Source organism: Meriones unguiculatus (assembly GCF_030254825.1).
Source record: "Meriones unguiculatus strain TT.TT164.6M chromosome 13 unlocalized genomic scaffold, Bangor_MerUng_6.1 Chr13_unordered_Scaffold_34, whole genome shotgun sequence".
NCBI classification, from domain to species: Eukaryota; Metazoa; Chordata; class Mammalia; order Rodentia; family Muridae; genus Meriones; species Meriones unguiculatus.
In genome coordinates, this window is record NW_026843646.1 from 9,928,132 (window position 1) to 9,944,569 (window position 16,438).

Sequence of the window (16,438 nt, forward strand, 5' to 3'; positions counted from 1 at the left end):
TCCCAGCACCTGCATGGTGGCTCACAACCATCTACACTGGCATCTGATGCTCTCTTTGCTTCTGGGATGCCATAGAGCCCTCAAAGAGATGATTTTTTGTTTGTTTGTTTTTGTTTTTTGAGACAAGTTTTCTCTGTGTGGCCCTGGCTGTCCTGGACTCGCTCTGTAGAGCAGGCTGGACTCAAACTCACAGAGATCCACCTCAAGCTCTGGGATCACAGGCAAAAGAGGGAACAGTGCTCATGGCGACCAGAAGAGGGTGAGAGATCCCCGAGGGCTGGAACTACAGGCGTTCCTCAGCTGCCTGGCATGGGTGCTGGGAGCTAACCTTAGGTACATGTCTTCAGCACTGGGCCAACTCCCCAGCCCTCGCCTTCTGCAATTCTAGGGATCAGTGCTGTAGGTAGGGTGCTGAATGTCCCCCAATATTCATATGTATATATACATATATGTGTATATGTATGCATATATTTATGTATATATGCATGTTTGTATATAAGTATATGTGCGTATATGCGTGTATGTATGTAAATGTATGTATATATGTATATGTGTATAATATATGTATATATGTATCTATAATTGTATATATGTATACTTGTATACATTTGTGTATATATTGATATGTGTATGTATAATTGTATATATATACAAGTATATATGTATGTATATATTTATAATTGTATATATGTGTATGTCTGTATATATGTATATATTTATATGTATATGTGTATTATGTATATATGTATTTATGTATATATTTATGTATAAATGTATATGTATGTTTGTATATATGTGTAAGTATAATTGTATATATGTATGCATCTATATGTGTATATATGTAAGTAAAAATATATATGTATGTATGCATATAGGTATGTATATATTTATTTGTATGCATGTATGTATATATGTGTAATTGTATGTGTGTATATATGTGAGTATAATTGTATATATGTATGTGTATATGTATAAATATATGTATGTAAATATGTATGTAGATATGTATGTATATATATGTATATGTATGTATATTTGTATATATGTGCATGTACATATTTTTCATCCTTAAGGAATTGAGTAGAACGCCGACCCAGTTCCGCAAGCACCCCCCAGCGCAGACTTGCTGCCGCCGCTCTGGAGCATTTTATTCAGCCCCCAGCGCACACTGCGTACTGCGCCTGCGCACGCCAGCCCGCGCAGGCGCCCTGGGTACTTCCGGGATCCTTTCGGCCATCCCTCTCGGCTTCCGTCCTCCGTCCGCGATCGCCGGAGCCTTTTCGCGTCGACTGACCAGAGTCCGCGAATCGCCCGCTCCGGCCTCCCAACCTCCCAGACCTGGGTAAGGAGCCGCAGGGCCTGCCGTCCGCTCCGGTCGCCTCGGTCCGTCGTGTTTTCTGTGGGGGAGCGGGGTCGGCGGGGCCGGGGCACTGCTGCGCTGGTCGCGGACGGAGGGCCCCAGATGTCTGTACTTCGCAGTGAACCTGCTGCATCCCGGACCCCACCCCACCCACACCCCGTCACTCCGACCCCCATCACACCCGAACCCGACCCCGAGCGTCTGCTCGCGTGGCTCGGCTGCCTAGAGCATCCTGCGATCCCTTCCTCCATCAAGAGAAAAGCCATCTTTCTCCAGTCAGCCTAAAGATTCCTTTGCTCTGTTCTAGTCCCTCCCCCGCCTTCTCTACGCCCCTGTTCATCAGCGTAGAGTCCTTGATGTAGGAGCCCCTTAGTGCCCATCTGACTCCCTCTCACTTTGCCAGGTGACCAGGGGAAGGTTGGTTTTTTCGATGTCTCAGTTTCCCCGGGTTGGTCCGCTTAGTTCCGTTAGGTCCGTGTGAGTTCGAGTTGCTGACATTAATTCCAGACCCAGAGTAGCTGTTCAAATAATATCAGAATAAATTAAGAGCCGTTCCTGGGGCTGCAGCGGGGATACAGAGTGAATAAATTGTAATAAATATGTAAATACAGATTAAAGATATAATAATAATAATAGCCATTTCTAATGCTAACTCCTAAGTTAAAAGAGTTTCTCCCCAGAAGTGGAAAATAGTCCAGTGGAGCTGGAATTTCGAATGAACCCTGTAGGGTGACCTTGTTGGAGCAGCTAGTACTGCTGGGTTGGGTAATAAGAGCAATGAGAAACCAAATGAATCACAGAGAACTAATTTACTAAGTTGGTAGTAGAGGCTAGGCTTACAACCCAGACAACCAGAGAACTGAGTAACTGGGATCGGTTTGAGGCTGGTGTTGATCTGCCATGCTTTTTTGTGCTATCTCATTTAATCCTCCTGCCTCTTGGAGACCTACTTTACAGGTGGAATGAGGAAAGACTGCCCCAGCATCTCTTTATGTGTGTGTCAGGGCCAAGATTCAAACTTCAGGCATCTTGTCTCCAGAGCCCGTTTTACCAAGACACTGAAATGACCGCCCATGAAGGCTGGGAATGTGGTTGAGTTGGTGGAGCGCTTGCCTGGTGTGTGCGATAGGTTGGTTCACCAGCACCACAGAAAGAGGAAAAGTGAAAGCTCAAGAGAGTGGGAGCTCAGCAAGTCACCCTGTTCCTTTAGTCCTTCTTATCCCTCAGTGCTGGGCAGGCACAATGGAAGCCTGGTTTTTGCTTGTTTTGTTTTGTCTGAGACAGGGTCTTACTGGTTGGCCTGGAACTCAGAGAGATCCTTCTGTCTCCCAAGGGCCCAGAACAACCTTTGGTGTTCCTCTTTCTCCTCTTGAGCTCGTTAAGATTTCCAAACATCACTTAAATATCACCTGCAGTTCAGGGATTAAAGTTGTCAGCATGTGAAGGTTTATTTTGCTTGGTAGAAAAGTGAGGCTTGAAATAGCCCAATGACTATAGAAAGCCATGCCTGAATGTGTGTTCAGTTATAGAAATTGACTAGTACAACAGCTGTGGAAGTAATCCTGCTGTTCACCTCTTTTATTAATTGGAAACCAGCCTGGGCTACATAGTAAGACCCTGTCTCACATGAAAAGACAGTAATCACAGCATTTAGCAGACAGGGCCAGAAGGATCTCTGAAGCCAGCCTGGTCTATGAAGGATCTTTGAAGCCAGCCTGGTCTATAGTGAGTTCCAGGCAGCCAAGGCTACAAAGTGAGAAGAAAGGACATTTCATCTGAAACACCTCGTCCATCACTCTGTCACCGCCAAGACTTGTTCCTGCCGAGGGCAACTCCATTATCATAACTAGGAAGTGAAGATAATTTCATGCTGTTATATAATAATCGAGTTCAAATTCAAATTTGTTTACCAGCACGTCTTTTATGGCTATATTTAAACATACCAATTATAATCAGCACACGCGTGTGAACTGTGAGTATGTGCTTATGATGTGCATGCATGGGAATATGCCACAGTGTGCCCAGAAGTTGGAGGACAGCCTTAGGTGTCAGTACTCGCCTTCCACCATGTTTGCCACAGACCCTTCTGTTGCATGCCACCATGTCACCTTTGGCTGGCCAGTTTACCCGCTACAAGCTCTCCTGTCTCCATCTGCTGTCTCCCTGAAGGGTCAGTGGAACCACAGAGGTGTCTCCTTCTGTCCCCAGTATTCCTGGGGATTGGGGGTTAGCTCAGGCCATCTGGCTTTTACAGCAGGCACTTTAACTGCTGAATACATCTGAAGGCCTGCATTGGTTTGACTGTTTTGCAGGGTCTTTCCCCTTTATCTCCAGTAAACTAAAAGTGAGGTCCAGACCTTGAATGGCTTTACAGTAAATGTGTTCTGCAGGTGTGCTTCATAGCTTGGTTGATCATCTTCTAAGGTTTATCCAGGATGGTTCTGTAGCTTCCTGTTAGACTGACTGACTGACTGACCTACTGATTGACTTTCTTTTAAGGCAGAGTCTCATTCCATAGCCCAGGCGAGCCTGGAATTCACTATGTAGATCAGGCTGGCTTTAAACTCCCAGAGTTCCTCTTGCCTCTTTCTCTTGAGTGCTGGGACTAAGGGTGTCACACACACACTTGCTCAGATTTGTTTTTATTTTAAAATTCTTTGTATTGTGTGTCTCTGGGCTGTGTCCTATGAGTGCAGGTGAAGAGGACATCAGATCCTCTAGACCTGGAGTTAGAGGTGGTTGTGAGTCACTCATTGTGGCCTTAACTCGGGTCCTTTTAAGAACAGTGGGCACTGCTAACTGCTGAACCATCTCTTCAGACCCCATTCTTCTTCCTTCTTTCTGCAGTGGGCACTGAACCCAGGCCCTGCCACATTCTGCTACAGCCCCAGTACCTTCCGCCTTGATGATCTATTTTGTTCTTAAAAGTGTGGATGACAAATTCAGTCCTTGCTTTCAGGTTGCCATGTGCTGTCCCCTAACCTGTGATTGTAGAGTTCGTGGCTGACCCTTGAGAATAAATTCCACACTGGTGGTGACTGCGCCAGTCCTGGTTACATGATTAATTTTTGCACTGAGTTGGAATCTTGGTCTAATGGGAGATGAGGGCTGCGCTCATCCCCACATAGGTTGGTGACACCGATTGCATGACATCTGAGGCATTTCCTTTCCTATTGCTCATCACAGCTGGTTGACCTTCGAGGGCCATCAGAACCATGTCTCTGCATCAGTTTCTGCTGGAGCCGATCACCTGCCACGCCTGGAACAGGGATCGTACCCGTAAGTGTGCCCTGCTGCTGCTTCTGTGTGGGAGTGGGGCTGGGGCGAGCCTCCCTTACAGTCTCATCTCTCTGGCCTCCCGCCCCAGTGCTGCAGAGACTAACAAGGGATGACCAAGGGCTAACAGTCGTGCCTCCTTCTTCCTCCAGAGATCGCCCTTAGCCCCAATAATCATGAAGTGCACATCTACAAGAAGAATGGGAGTCAGTGGACGAAAGCTCATGAGCTGAAGGAGCATAATGGACACATCACAGGTAATGCGGCTCAGCGTGATGCTTCCAAATGCCTAAGTACAGAGCCTGGTCAAGTTAAGTGCACCTTCCCAGTTCAAGCCATAGCATTTACTGAGTTTTCTCTCTTCCTTTCTCTTCTTCCTTTCTCCATCTCTCCCCCTTCCTTCTTTTCTTCCTTTCTTTCTCTTTCTTTTCATGTTTTGAAACAAGGTCTCTCTATGTAACCATGGCTGTCTTAGCACTCACTCTGTAGATCAGGCCTGGAACTCACAGAGATCCCCCTCCTCAGCCTCCTAAGTGCTAGGATTAAAGATGTGGACCACTGCCTGGTTCTCAGCTACTTAAAAGTATTTTTCTAAAGCCTGGCATGGTGACATGCCTTTAATCCCAGCTCTCAGGAGGCAGAGGCAGTAGGAACTCTCTGAGTTAGAGACCAGCCTCATCTACATAGTAAGTTCCAGGACATCCAGAGCTATTAAAAGACTAATAATAGTCATCATCATAATCATATTTTTTAAAAGTGGCCTGAGAGACCACTCAGTGTGTATAAGCCCTTCTCTGTGTAAGTGTGAGGGCTGGAATTGAGACCCCTGGGACCCACATAAATGCTGGGCAGGCTGCTTCCCAGATCTTGGCTCTCTGAAGGAGCAGTCAGGGATCCCCAGCTCAGCTAGGTAGCTAGACCAGCAGGGCCTGACGAGCTTTGAATCCAGTGAGATCCTCCCTCAACAATTAAAGCTGGAGAATAATCAAGAAAGACACTTGATGACAGTTTTGGACAAAAACAAAGCATACCAAAACCATTTTATTATAGAAATCTTACATGATTATTTTAAAAAAAGAAAAAAGGTGTATGGCGCACACCATTAGGCCCAGCACTCAGGAGGCAAAGACAGGTGGATCTCTGAGTTCAAGGCCAGCCTGGTCTTCAAAGTGAGTTCTATAACAGACAGTACTATTATAAGAGAAAGTCTGTCTTGAAAAGCCAAAGTGTCTGGATTAGGCATGATGGGGTCTATAATCTGAGTACTAGGAGGTAGAAGCAGAAGGATCTAGAGTAAATTAGCTCCCCAGTTCTGTTCTGCCTGGCTTTGTGAGGGTCCTGAGTCCTCCCAGATGCTGGGGAGGGAAGGGGCCTTGGTTTTGTGTGGGGTGATAACCACGTAAAGGAGATGGGTGGGAGGAAACCACTATCAGCTTGGACACCCTGTGCCGAGCCCTCACCTGCCAACAGCCTGGTCCCTTGTCATTGGCCAGGCACAGGCAGCAGGTGACTCGTGTCCCCTCTGCAGGTATTGACTGGGCTCCTAAGAGCGACCGCATCGTCACTTGTGGGGCAGACCGCAATGCCTACGTGTGGAGTCTGAAAGACGGCATCTGGAAGCCCACCCTGGTCATCCTGAGGATCAACCGCGCGGCCACTTTTGTGAAGTGGTCCCCACTGGAGAACAAGTTCGCTGTGGGGAGCGGAGCCCGCCTCATCTCCGTCTGTTACTTTGAGTCTGAAAATGACTGGTGAGCAATGCTAATCTCCCTTTCCTTCTTTCCTCCCTCCACTTCCTCCTTCATCCATTCATCTCTATCCTTCCCTTTCCAGCCCCCGACTTTTTGTAATTCATGTAGGAAGCATTTCCTCCTGACTGCTGTGGAGCAGTTTACTGTGTGTTTGCTGAGAGGTTGTAGGTGGACTGGACCTTACTGTGGTCACGGATGTAGATCCTGAACGTGGGCTCTACATCAGCTCCTCAGGCCGGTGTGGTACACACTCCTGTAATTCTAGCTTGACTTTGAGATCAGTGTGTAGTTCATAGCAAGTCGGAGGCCAGCCTCAACTGTGTTTAGGAAACTCTTCCCTGACAGAGGGCAAGCCAGCCTTCAGCAGGAGCAGCTGTGCACTGTAGGGAGCCCATAAAATTACTCAGGCGTAAGTCAGCCTTAGATCATTATGTGATTGTGCATAGAAAACTTACCACAGTAAATGTAGCTGACATTTCCTGTGGATTTCAGAATTTAAATGGTGTTTATAAACATACAGTTCAGTTTTATTTGAAGGGGGTTTATGGGATGGCTTGGAAAATGCTGTTGTTTTTGCCTGTGAGGATAGTGTAAACTAGGTTTTCTCCTTCCTCAGGTGGGTGAGCAAGCACATTAAGAAGCCGATTCGCTCCACGGTCCTCAGCTTGGACTGGCACCCCAACAACATTTTGCTGGCTGCAGGGTCCTGTGACTTCAAATGCAGGTGAGGATAAGTGGGCACTGCCTGTTAGCATGGACAGGTGCCCATTGGGCTCCTTTATTTGCAAAGTGCAGTACCCTGTGAGTGGCTCGGTGATAAAGGAACTTCCTGGTCTAGAAAAGGAGCTGGTGCTAGCATGTGGCTCAGCAGGTAGAGAACTTGCCGAGCTGATTTCCATTCCCCAGCGCTGCAGAAGCCCAGCAGGTGCTGCACACCTGTAAACCCAGCAGTGCATGTGGAGCAAAGATGAGAGGCTCATGGTCCCCCTCAGTTACAGACCGAGATTGAGGGCAGGCTATGTGAGACCCTGTCTCAAGAAAGAGAAAAACAAACAAACAAACAAAAAGAACAGTGAATTGGTGCACAGTGATGAGCAGAGCAAGTGGCAGAAGATACGATGGACCCGGCTGGAGGGTTAGCAGGAGCTGCAGCAGGTCGCTGGGCACAGCAGCCTGGCTGGCACAGTGAGGGGTTTCAGGCAGAATCGGTAGTCTCAAGTGCTGTGTGAGCTCATGCTGTTTCCACCTGTCCATCTCTCTCTCAGTCTGTCCTTCTCAGTTTTTAAGTCGATTTATTTTGTTTATCTGTGTACATGTGGGTATGCATGCCTGGCAAAGGCCAGAAAGAGTTAAGAGATGCCCAAGAGCTAGAGGTGGTTGTGAGCCACCTGATACAGGTGCTGGGAGCCCAACCCAGTTCTCTGCAAGAACAGCTAGTGTCTTAACCACTGAGCCATCTCTTCAGTCTACTTCTCTGGGTTTTGATGGGACAAGAAGCTGGAAGCACGAAGCCCAGGTTGGTCTGGAGCTCACATCCTCCATCAGCTCCTTGTCCTGGAATTACAAGTCTGCAACTTCATGCCCACCATCTTCTTTCTTGAATGATTTCAGGTTCAAATTTTATTTCCTAGACCACAGACTGCAGATGACATAGAACCTGACTTTAGCCACATGACTTCCCTCTGTCTTTAGCCCTCAGCTAGAGGAGACTCGCCACCCTGCTAGAGCTTTAAGAATCATGCCATGGGTTGCTCTTTAAAACCTGTCCTTCAACAGGGCCCTTTCCCCTTAGCGAAAGGAAAAGCAAAGAATTCATCACTGTTTTGTGTCGACTCTGTGTCAGGGTTTCCCAACCTGAGGAGTATGACTCCTCCGTGGGTGAAATGACCCTTTCACGAGGGCCACCCAAGACCATCAGAACGCACTTACGTTACACTTTATATCAGTAGCAAACTTGCAGTTACAGAGCAACAAGGAGAATAGTTTTCCGGGGTGGCGCACCACAGCTGGAGGAAGGTTGGGACCCACTGGCCCGTGTGAAAGTTTTCCAGAAAACCAGCCCTGTCGTTTATATTCAGGCTTAATAACTAAATGAAAGAAAGAAAATGGGCAGTGTGGCTCAGTGGTGGAGCATTGGCCGAGCCTGCAGCAAAGTGCCAGGGTTCAGTCCTCAGCACCGCGAACAAAAAACTAAGAAGAAAAAGCTGGGTAGTGAAGGTGGAGCTAAGGTGGTCTCCAGGTTCTGTGCTCAGGAGTTTGTGGTCCGTTAGTTCCCCAGGGTCATCTGGCCCTTCCAGCAAATAAGACAGGTCGGGACTGTCTGGACAGGTTGATAGACACCCCTCATCCTCTAGCCCTTCAGCTGCCACTGTCATTTGGAAGTTGGACTTAGGGAACTAGAGGTTTGGTTTGGTTTTGAAGACAGGGTTTTATCTGAGTTGCTTTGTAGTCCTGGCTGGCCTCGAACTCACAGAGATCCCCCTACCTCCCAGAGCTGGGATTAAAGGCATGCAGCCCAGAGTTGTTTTAGGGAGTCTTGAGGTTCAGGCTCCCCCTTCTTCCCTCCTCCTTTTCCTCCTCCTTCTTCACCTTCTCCTCTTCCTTCTCCTCCTCCTCCTCATTGGGCTACCTTGGACTCCTGGTCTTCCTGCCATGGCCTCCAGGGGGTGCACACACCTTCAGATGCTTCCCAGAGAATCAGAAGAGGCCAGAGGAGGCAGATTCTGGCCCTTCCCCGTCCCTCTTATTCCTAAGGCCTCGGAGGTGACAGTGGAGCCTAGGTGGGGAGCCAGCCCTCTTCTGGCAGGGGCAGGCCTGCCTCTCTCAGCCCTTTGTTGGGTGTGTTCCCTCTAGCTTTATCTGTGTGTATGTTTGTGTGTGTGCATGCGTGTGCGCCCATGACCTGTGTCCACCCAGCTCCATGCTGGGTTCCGGAGCAGGCTGCCATCTCCCGGCTCCCTGTGGGTGATGCACATCCGAACTCGGGTCCTGGTCTAGCAAGGGCATCCCAGGCTGTCCTTTCCTGTATCCGCCCATCCTGATCCGCCTCCTGCCTCCTCCCCTGCACTTTCCACAACAGAGTGTTCTCGGCCTACATCAAGGAGGTGGATGAGAAGCCGGCCAGCACCCCATGGGGCTCCAAGATGCCCTTCGGGCAGCTGATGGTGGAGTTCGGTGGCAGTGGCGCTGGTGGCTGGGTGCACGGCGTCAGCTTCTCGGCCAGTGGGAGCCGCTTGGCCTGGGTCAGCCACGACAGTACGGTGTCAGTAGCCGATGCCTCCAAGAGCATGCAGTGAGTCCTCGCCTGGCTGGGGGGGTTGGGGGGAATGTGGCTGCCCAGCTGATGATGGTCCCGGGCCCAGGCAGAGCAGACAGCTGGGGAAAGTGAAGACAGCTGGGCAGTGTAGATAGCTGGGGGAGTGTAGACAGCTTGGGGCAGTGTAAACAGCTGGCCACCTGGACACACTGGCTCTCCTAGACCACGGCAATTAGGGGAAGAAGTGTATACAGCTGGCCACCTGCACTGTGGACATGCTAGCTTTCCCTAGACCACAGCAGCTAGGGGGAATGTATACAGGTGGCCATCTAGACACGCTGGCTCTCCTACACCAGAGCAGGTAGGGGAAGTGCATACAGCTGGACACAGTAGCCCAGAGCACTGCAGCTAGGGGGAGTGTATATAGCTGGCCGAGAGGCCCAGGATAGAGCAGCTGGGTCCCAGTGGGGGTCAGTAACCCGCCCCCCACTCTTCAGGCAGTGCCAGTAGCCAGCAGGTCCAGTCCCCGCTGCCCTGATGAAGATGATGGCTGGGACGATAACACCATAGACGCCTGACTGTCTCCCCCCATCCATGGTACCCACCAGCCCTTAGGGAGATGGGACAGAGCGTGGTGGCCCGGGGGATGGAGGCAGGAGGCTCAGGAGTTCAAGGCCAGCCTGGATTCAGAAACCAGGGCCAAAGCTCCTGCCCCCGCCTGGCACACACACGTCCTCAGCTCTTTCCCCTGACACCACCCCAAATAGGAGAGGAACCATCTTCCTCCTGCCCTCATGACACCTGGGGTCTACAGGAAGAACCCAAATTGTGGTTTATCACCAAACTGCGGTGAAAGGTGGCTCAGTGGCAAGGGAAGAAGCCCGAAGCCCACTCTTCCCATGGGCAGCCCAGGAGCGTTCCCTGGGGGATGGCCACCCCATGAGGACGCAGTGGCAGGGACAGCTCAGACGTGGTTCCTCCCCACGCTGGCTTGACTAGTTCTCTTATGAAAGGGTCACCATGGCAGAACTGTGTTCTGGGACTGCTTTGGTGGTGTCAAGCTTTTTTGTGTTTTTTGTTTTTGTTTTTAAATTAAATTTTTATTTTTTATATTAATTATAGTTTATTTACTTTGTAGCCCAGCTGTAGCTCCCTCCTACCCTCCCCATTGTCCCTCCCTCCCTTCCCATCATTCCTCCCTCCCCAGTATCCTTCCCTCCCTCGTCTCCTCCCTGCTCCTCTCTAAGTCCACTGCTAAGGGAGGTCCTTCTCCTCTTCCATCTAGCCTATCAGGTCTCATCAAGACTAGCTGCATTTTCCTCCTCTGTGACCTGGCAAGGCTGCTCCTCCCTCAGGGAGGGGGGGGTCAAAGAGTAGGCCACCAAGTTCATGTGAGAGACAGTACCTTGGTGTCACGCTTTTGTTCCTCCACGTAAATGCACTCTTACAAGAGTTAGGGACGGTGGTGAAGGCCCGTGATCCCAGCATCCAGGGAGCTAAGGCAGGTGGATTGTGAGTTCGAGGCCAGCCTGGGCTGCAGGGTAGGACCTTCTCGTGACACTGGCACAGCCCGAGTTCGGTCCCTGGCGTGCACTTCATGGAGAACCAGAACTGTGTGTGACTCGCGTTCCCCATGTGCAGGGTGTCGACTCTGAAGACAGAGTTCCTGCCACTGCTCAGCGTGTCCTTCGTCTCAGAGAACAGCATTGTGGCTGCGGTGAGTGTGTGCCCTCCCAGGCTGTTGCCTGTGATGGGCCCAGGGCACGCCCCACACACACACCCACTCCCCTCAGTGTGACCCTTCGAGGGGTGCCAGCTGCCTGTGCCAGTCCCAGGATATGCCCCATACACCCTCCCCCAGACACCCGTCCCCAGGTTGGGCAAGGAGATGGCCCCCCACCCCCCAGGGCTGACCGACACACACCCCCTGTCACAGGGCCACGACTGCTGCCCAATGCTCTTCAGCTACGACGACCTCGGCGGCCTGAGCTTCGTGTCCAAGCTGGATGTCCCCAAGCAGAGCGTCCAGCGCAACATGTCAGCCATGGAGCGCTTCCGCAACATGGACAAGAGGGCCACCACCGAGGACCGAAACTCCACGGCCCTGGAGACGCTGCACCAGAACAGCATCACGTGGGTCGGGGTGACAGACAGGGGTGACCTGGGCCTGCCCATCAGCTTGTGATAGGCAGGGGTGGCCGGGGGTGGCACAGCCTTTAATCCCCAGCATTCGGTAGGCAGAGGCAGCTGTGAATCTGAGTTCCAGGCCAGCCTAGTATACACAGTGAGTTCCAGACCAGCCTGGTCTACATGGTAAGCTCCAGGCCAACCTGGTCTACACAGTGAAACCCTGTCTCCACAACAAAAGGGGGCAGCCAACGCCTCCTTGTTGTGCCCTGCAGAGTGCCCTGGCACCCAGCACTCGGGGTGGGGGGGCATGGCTCCCAGCAGCACAGGCCTGGCTGGCTGAGGGGGAAGCAGGTCCATGCTGGGCATGGCGGCCCAGGCCCATGGGTCCAGGCTCTTGCCAAGCTGAACAAGGTGCGTGTGCTGCCCGGAGCCCATCCGGAGCCTGTCCGGAGAAGGGAGAGATTCTCACAGTCGTCCTCTGACCTGGATACCAAACACACAGCATAATGAACTAATAACACCCTGAAAGTGTGTAAAGGCCATTGTCATGGGTTGCACTGTGGCCTCCACCCTTCGAGGGCCAGCTGCATCTGAAGAGAAGGAGGTGACCCTGGAAGCTCTCCAGACGGTTGGCTTACCCAGGGTTTCCCCCGTCTGCCCAGCTGTGCTGGCATCTGGGGGTTGTAGACTTGGGATGGAACTGGGGACTCACCAAGGCCGATTTCAGATGCCAGGAAGGCTCTGGGCTTTGGGCTCTGGCTGCCCCCAGCAGGCTGCTCTAGGAGGCCTTGTTGGGGACCAGTTGGCTTCAGCCATGCTCCGGTCACGCCTGAGCTTGGAAGGAGAAAGCAGTTCCTTGTGTCCTGCATCTGCTGAGCCCTGCCTTGTCCCTACCCACCCCTGTGATGAGGGCATGGCCTCTCCTCCCTCCTCTTCCCCTCCCTCCTTTCCTTTCCTTCTGCTGCCTTCCCCTCCCTTTCCTTTCCCCTCCCTCGATCTCCTCTCTCCTGCCTCCTTCTCCTTCCCCATACTTCTCCATTTCCCACTCCTCCCTCCCCCTTCCCTCTCCCGTCCCCTCCTTCCCCCTTTCTCTTCCCCCTCCTTCTTTTTCCTCCTCTCTCTCTCCCTCTGTCTCCTACTCTCCCTTCCTCTCTCTCTGCCTCTCTGCCTCTTTCTCCCTTTCCCTCTATCCCTTTCTCTCCCTCTCTCTCCCTTCCTCTCTCTCTCCCTTCCTCTCTTTCTCTTGCTCCCTCTCTCCCACTCTACCTTCTTCTCTCTCCCTCTCTCCCTTTTTTCCCCTCTCCCTTCTCCCTCCCTCTCTTTCTTTTTCTCTCCCTTTCTCTTTCTCACTCTCTCCTTTTCTCTCCTCTCTCCTCTCCCTTCCTCTTTATCTCCCTCCCTCCCTCCCTCTCTCTCCCTTTCTCTCCTTCTCTATCTCTTCCTCCCTCCCTTCTTTTCCCTCTCCTTTGATATTAGACATGGTGGTCATGAGCCAACATGTGGGTGCTGGGACTCAAACTCAGGACCTCTGAAAGAGTAGCTGGCACTCTTACCCTCTGAGCCCTTCCCTACAGGCCCCTGACCTTGAACTTGTAACCTTCTGCCTCTACCTTCAGATGGCTAGGGCTCCATGTAAGCACCAGCACCCAGTGTATGTGGCATTGGGGACCCGGCCAGGGCCTGGTGTAGTCTCAGGCCTACCTGCTGGGCCACATCTTAGGCGAGTGAGACCTCTTGCTCTGGGACAGGGTCTCATTGTGTGGCCCTGAGGGCTCTGGAGCCCAGTGCACCCCCAGACGTCTCTTGGTGTGGGGCTTGGGGGAATGGCCTCACTCCCTCCACAGACCTCACAGTCCCGCTCTTCTTTCAGCCAGGTGTCCATTTATGAGGTAGACAAGCAGGACTGTCGCAAATTCTGCACCACCGGCATTGACGGGGCCATGATGATCTGGGATTTCAAGGTATGTCTCCCCGGTGGCGGTTGGCAGCACCAGGGTGCAGCCCAGGCCATGCGCACACTCTCCACTGAGCTGCCCTGCCACAGCACCTGTCAGAAGAGTCCCGGAGTCCCTAGGTCGAGGGGAGCACGGCTCCTAGCTGGTGGATCGGTGGTGGCTCCAAGCTGACCTCGTCCTCGGGAAAGCTTGGTGCCGTGTTGAAGCCAATAGCCCACGTAGCTGTGCACAGACACAGCTTCACAGTGTACACAGTTGCCCTTGGACTCAGTCCTGGAATGTCTGGGCTTGGGAGGCTGAGGCAGAGGGATTTCTCTGAGCTTGCTGCCAGCCTGAGCTAGATGATAGGATCTTCTCCCCCTCCCCCCAAAAAGAAATAATGCAATGAGCTGAGAAGATAGAACACACACACACACACACACAGGAACACACACACGGACGCATATTCGCCAAGGCCTGGAGTGATGGCTCAGCAGTTAAGAGCACTTGCCTAGGACTCAGGATTCGGTTCCCAGCACCCACATGGCAGCTCACAACCAATTGTCACTCCAGGTCCACGGAATCTGATGCTCTTCCGCCCTCTGCACACACCAGGCACACAGGTGGTACATACACATACGTACATACCTACGTACTTACAAGCAAACATCATACACATACATAAATAAGCCTGTGATCCCTGTACTTGGGGAGGCGGAGGCAGGAGGATCTCTGTGAGTTTGAAGCCAGCCTGGGCTACAGAGCGAGTCCAGGACAGCCAGGGCCACACGGAGAGACCCTGTCTCGAAACAAGAACAAAATGACATACATAAATGTTGAAATTAAGATCCAGACCTAGGGACACATGTCTTTAATTCCAGGAGTCAGAGGAGGGTTGGTCTCTGTGAGTTGGCGGCAGCCTGGTCTATCTGGAGTTCCAAGCGAGCCAGGGCCAGGCAGTGAGAGGGAGAAGAGGGAGGAAGGGAAGGAAGAAAAGGGAGAGAAGGAGGGGAAGGAGGGAGGAAGAAAGATAGGGAGGAAGGAGGGAGGCTGTTCAGCGGGAGGTGGTGTGAGCTCTTGGGGCAGGAGACTCCAGGTGCTGAGGCCGGGGAGTGCAGCAGTGTGGCAGGCAACCAAGGTCCCCAGGGCTGACAGCTCTCTGCCTTCTCCAGACCCTGGAGTCCTCCATCCAGGGCCTGCGCATCATGTGAGGAGCCTCCACCCCACCCGAGGACCACGGAAACACTGTCGCACTGATCAAGGAACTCGCATGTGTTCGTGTGTTCTCATGGATGTTGGGGGTGGGGGGAGTGTGGGTTTCCGTTCTGTGAATGTGCTCTCTCTCATTCCACTTTCTTTGACCACTGTCTCTCTTAAGGAGTTCATTATGGAAGGCTGTCGCCCTAAGTTGATTATGAAAGGTTGTCACACTAACTGAAAAAGCCAGGGAGCCTACAGCTGTCTGCTCAAAAAAAAAAAAAAAAAAAAAATTAAAGATCCCAAGTGTGAAATGTATAAACGTGAGTTTTCTTTTCCTTCTGTCCTTTCTGTTCTAGAGAAACAAACCCATCGCAGGTAGATTGGTTTTTAGGCTCAGGCTCACCTCAGCTTCTTAAACCACACTGTCCACTGCAGCAAAGCATTTAGCCAACACAGTCTCTGGGGGGGCCACAGCCTACCCACTCTCTGCCCCATGCTCATCCAGGACCAGGGAAAAGGGGAAACTGCCATCTTGACTTAGCGGGGGGTGGGGGAGTACGTCCAGCATCCCAGACAGCAGGACTGAGGACCCGCTCTAGGTGCAAATCTCAGTGGTAGGGTCACCGAGGAAGGAGGATTGTTGTAACTTTGAGGCTAGGCTGACCTACGTGGCAGGTTCAAGAACTGGTCTCTCAGCAGCAAAAAATAAGTGAATCTGGGGGAGGTGGAGAGCCTTGTGTGTGGCCGTCTCTTCATTCCACTGTAGAACAAGCCACATAATGTTTTTTGTTTTGTTCTCTATTGTTTTTTTGGTTTGGTTTGTGGTTTTGGTGTTTCTGAGACAGAGTCTCTCTGTGTAGGCCAGGCTGGCCCTGAACTCACAGCGATCTGCCTGCTCCCACCTGACTTTAATTCATCCTCTTCCCCTTGCCCCAGGGTCTCCCTGTATAGCCCTGGCTGTCCCAGACTCGCTTTGTAGCCCAGGCTGCCTCAAACTCACAGCCACCATCCCCCTGCCTCTGCCTCCCCAAGTGCTGGGTGGACAGGCGAGCATTCAGCTCTAATAGGCAAGTCTCACGCATTTGTCTCCCTGGAGCAGGGTCCCACGTAGCCCAGGCTGAAGCTCTCAGAAGTTGGAGCTGCCGTGTCTCCTGCCACCCTGGCCAGTCCCTCCACTCTGGTGTGCCCAGAAGGCTGCCAGGCTGGGGCAGGGTGAAACAGGGTCTACTGGCCTCATCTCTAGGAAGAGCTCCTGAACAACCAGAGCTTCCCAGCTAAGATCTGAGGACAGCTGGAGGGCTGGTGACACCAACATGGTCGCCACATGGAGCCCGGGTTTCCTCCACAGCCGAAAGAGGCAGTTCTCGGCAATTCGCTAAAAGCGAACAAATGAGAAAGAGAGAAAGGAAAGAGAGGGAGAAAGAAAGAAAAGAGAAAGGAAGGAAAGAAAGAAAAGAAGAAGGAAAGAAAAGAAAGAAAAAGAAACTGCAAACTACCTTTGTTGTGGATATAAATGTTTGCATTCTGGTCC

At 51.6% G+C, this 16,438-nt stretch overlaps 1 protein-coding gene across 2 annotated transcripts; it reads left to right on the forward strand.

The window, feature by feature from the left end:
• The first annotated feature begins 1,194 nt into the window (after positions 1-1,194).
• Positions 1,195-15,226, forward strand: Arpc1a (actin related protein 2/3 complex subunit 1A). Of its 2 annotated transcripts, XM_021660062.2 has the most exons (10): positions 1,195-1,342; positions 4,547-4,639; positions 4,789-4,893; positions 6,165-6,387; positions 7,004-7,111; positions 9,467-9,679; positions 11,285-11,360; positions 11,580-11,776; positions 13,644-13,734; positions 14,880-15,226. In XM_021660062.2, the coding sequence occupies exons 2-10, from the start codon at positions 4,576-4,578 to the stop codon at positions 14,916-14,918; spliced, it is 1,116 nt and encodes a 371-aa protein (XP_021515737.1). In that variant the 5' UTR covers positions 1,195-1,342; positions 4,547-4,575; the 3' UTR covers positions 14,919-15,226. The 2 variants fall into 2 exon arrangements, with proteins under 2 accessions (XP_021515737.1, XP_060232210.1); XM_060376227.1 differs by lacking the exon at positions 9,467-9,679.
• Positions 15,227-16,438: the final 1,212 nt, after the last annotated feature.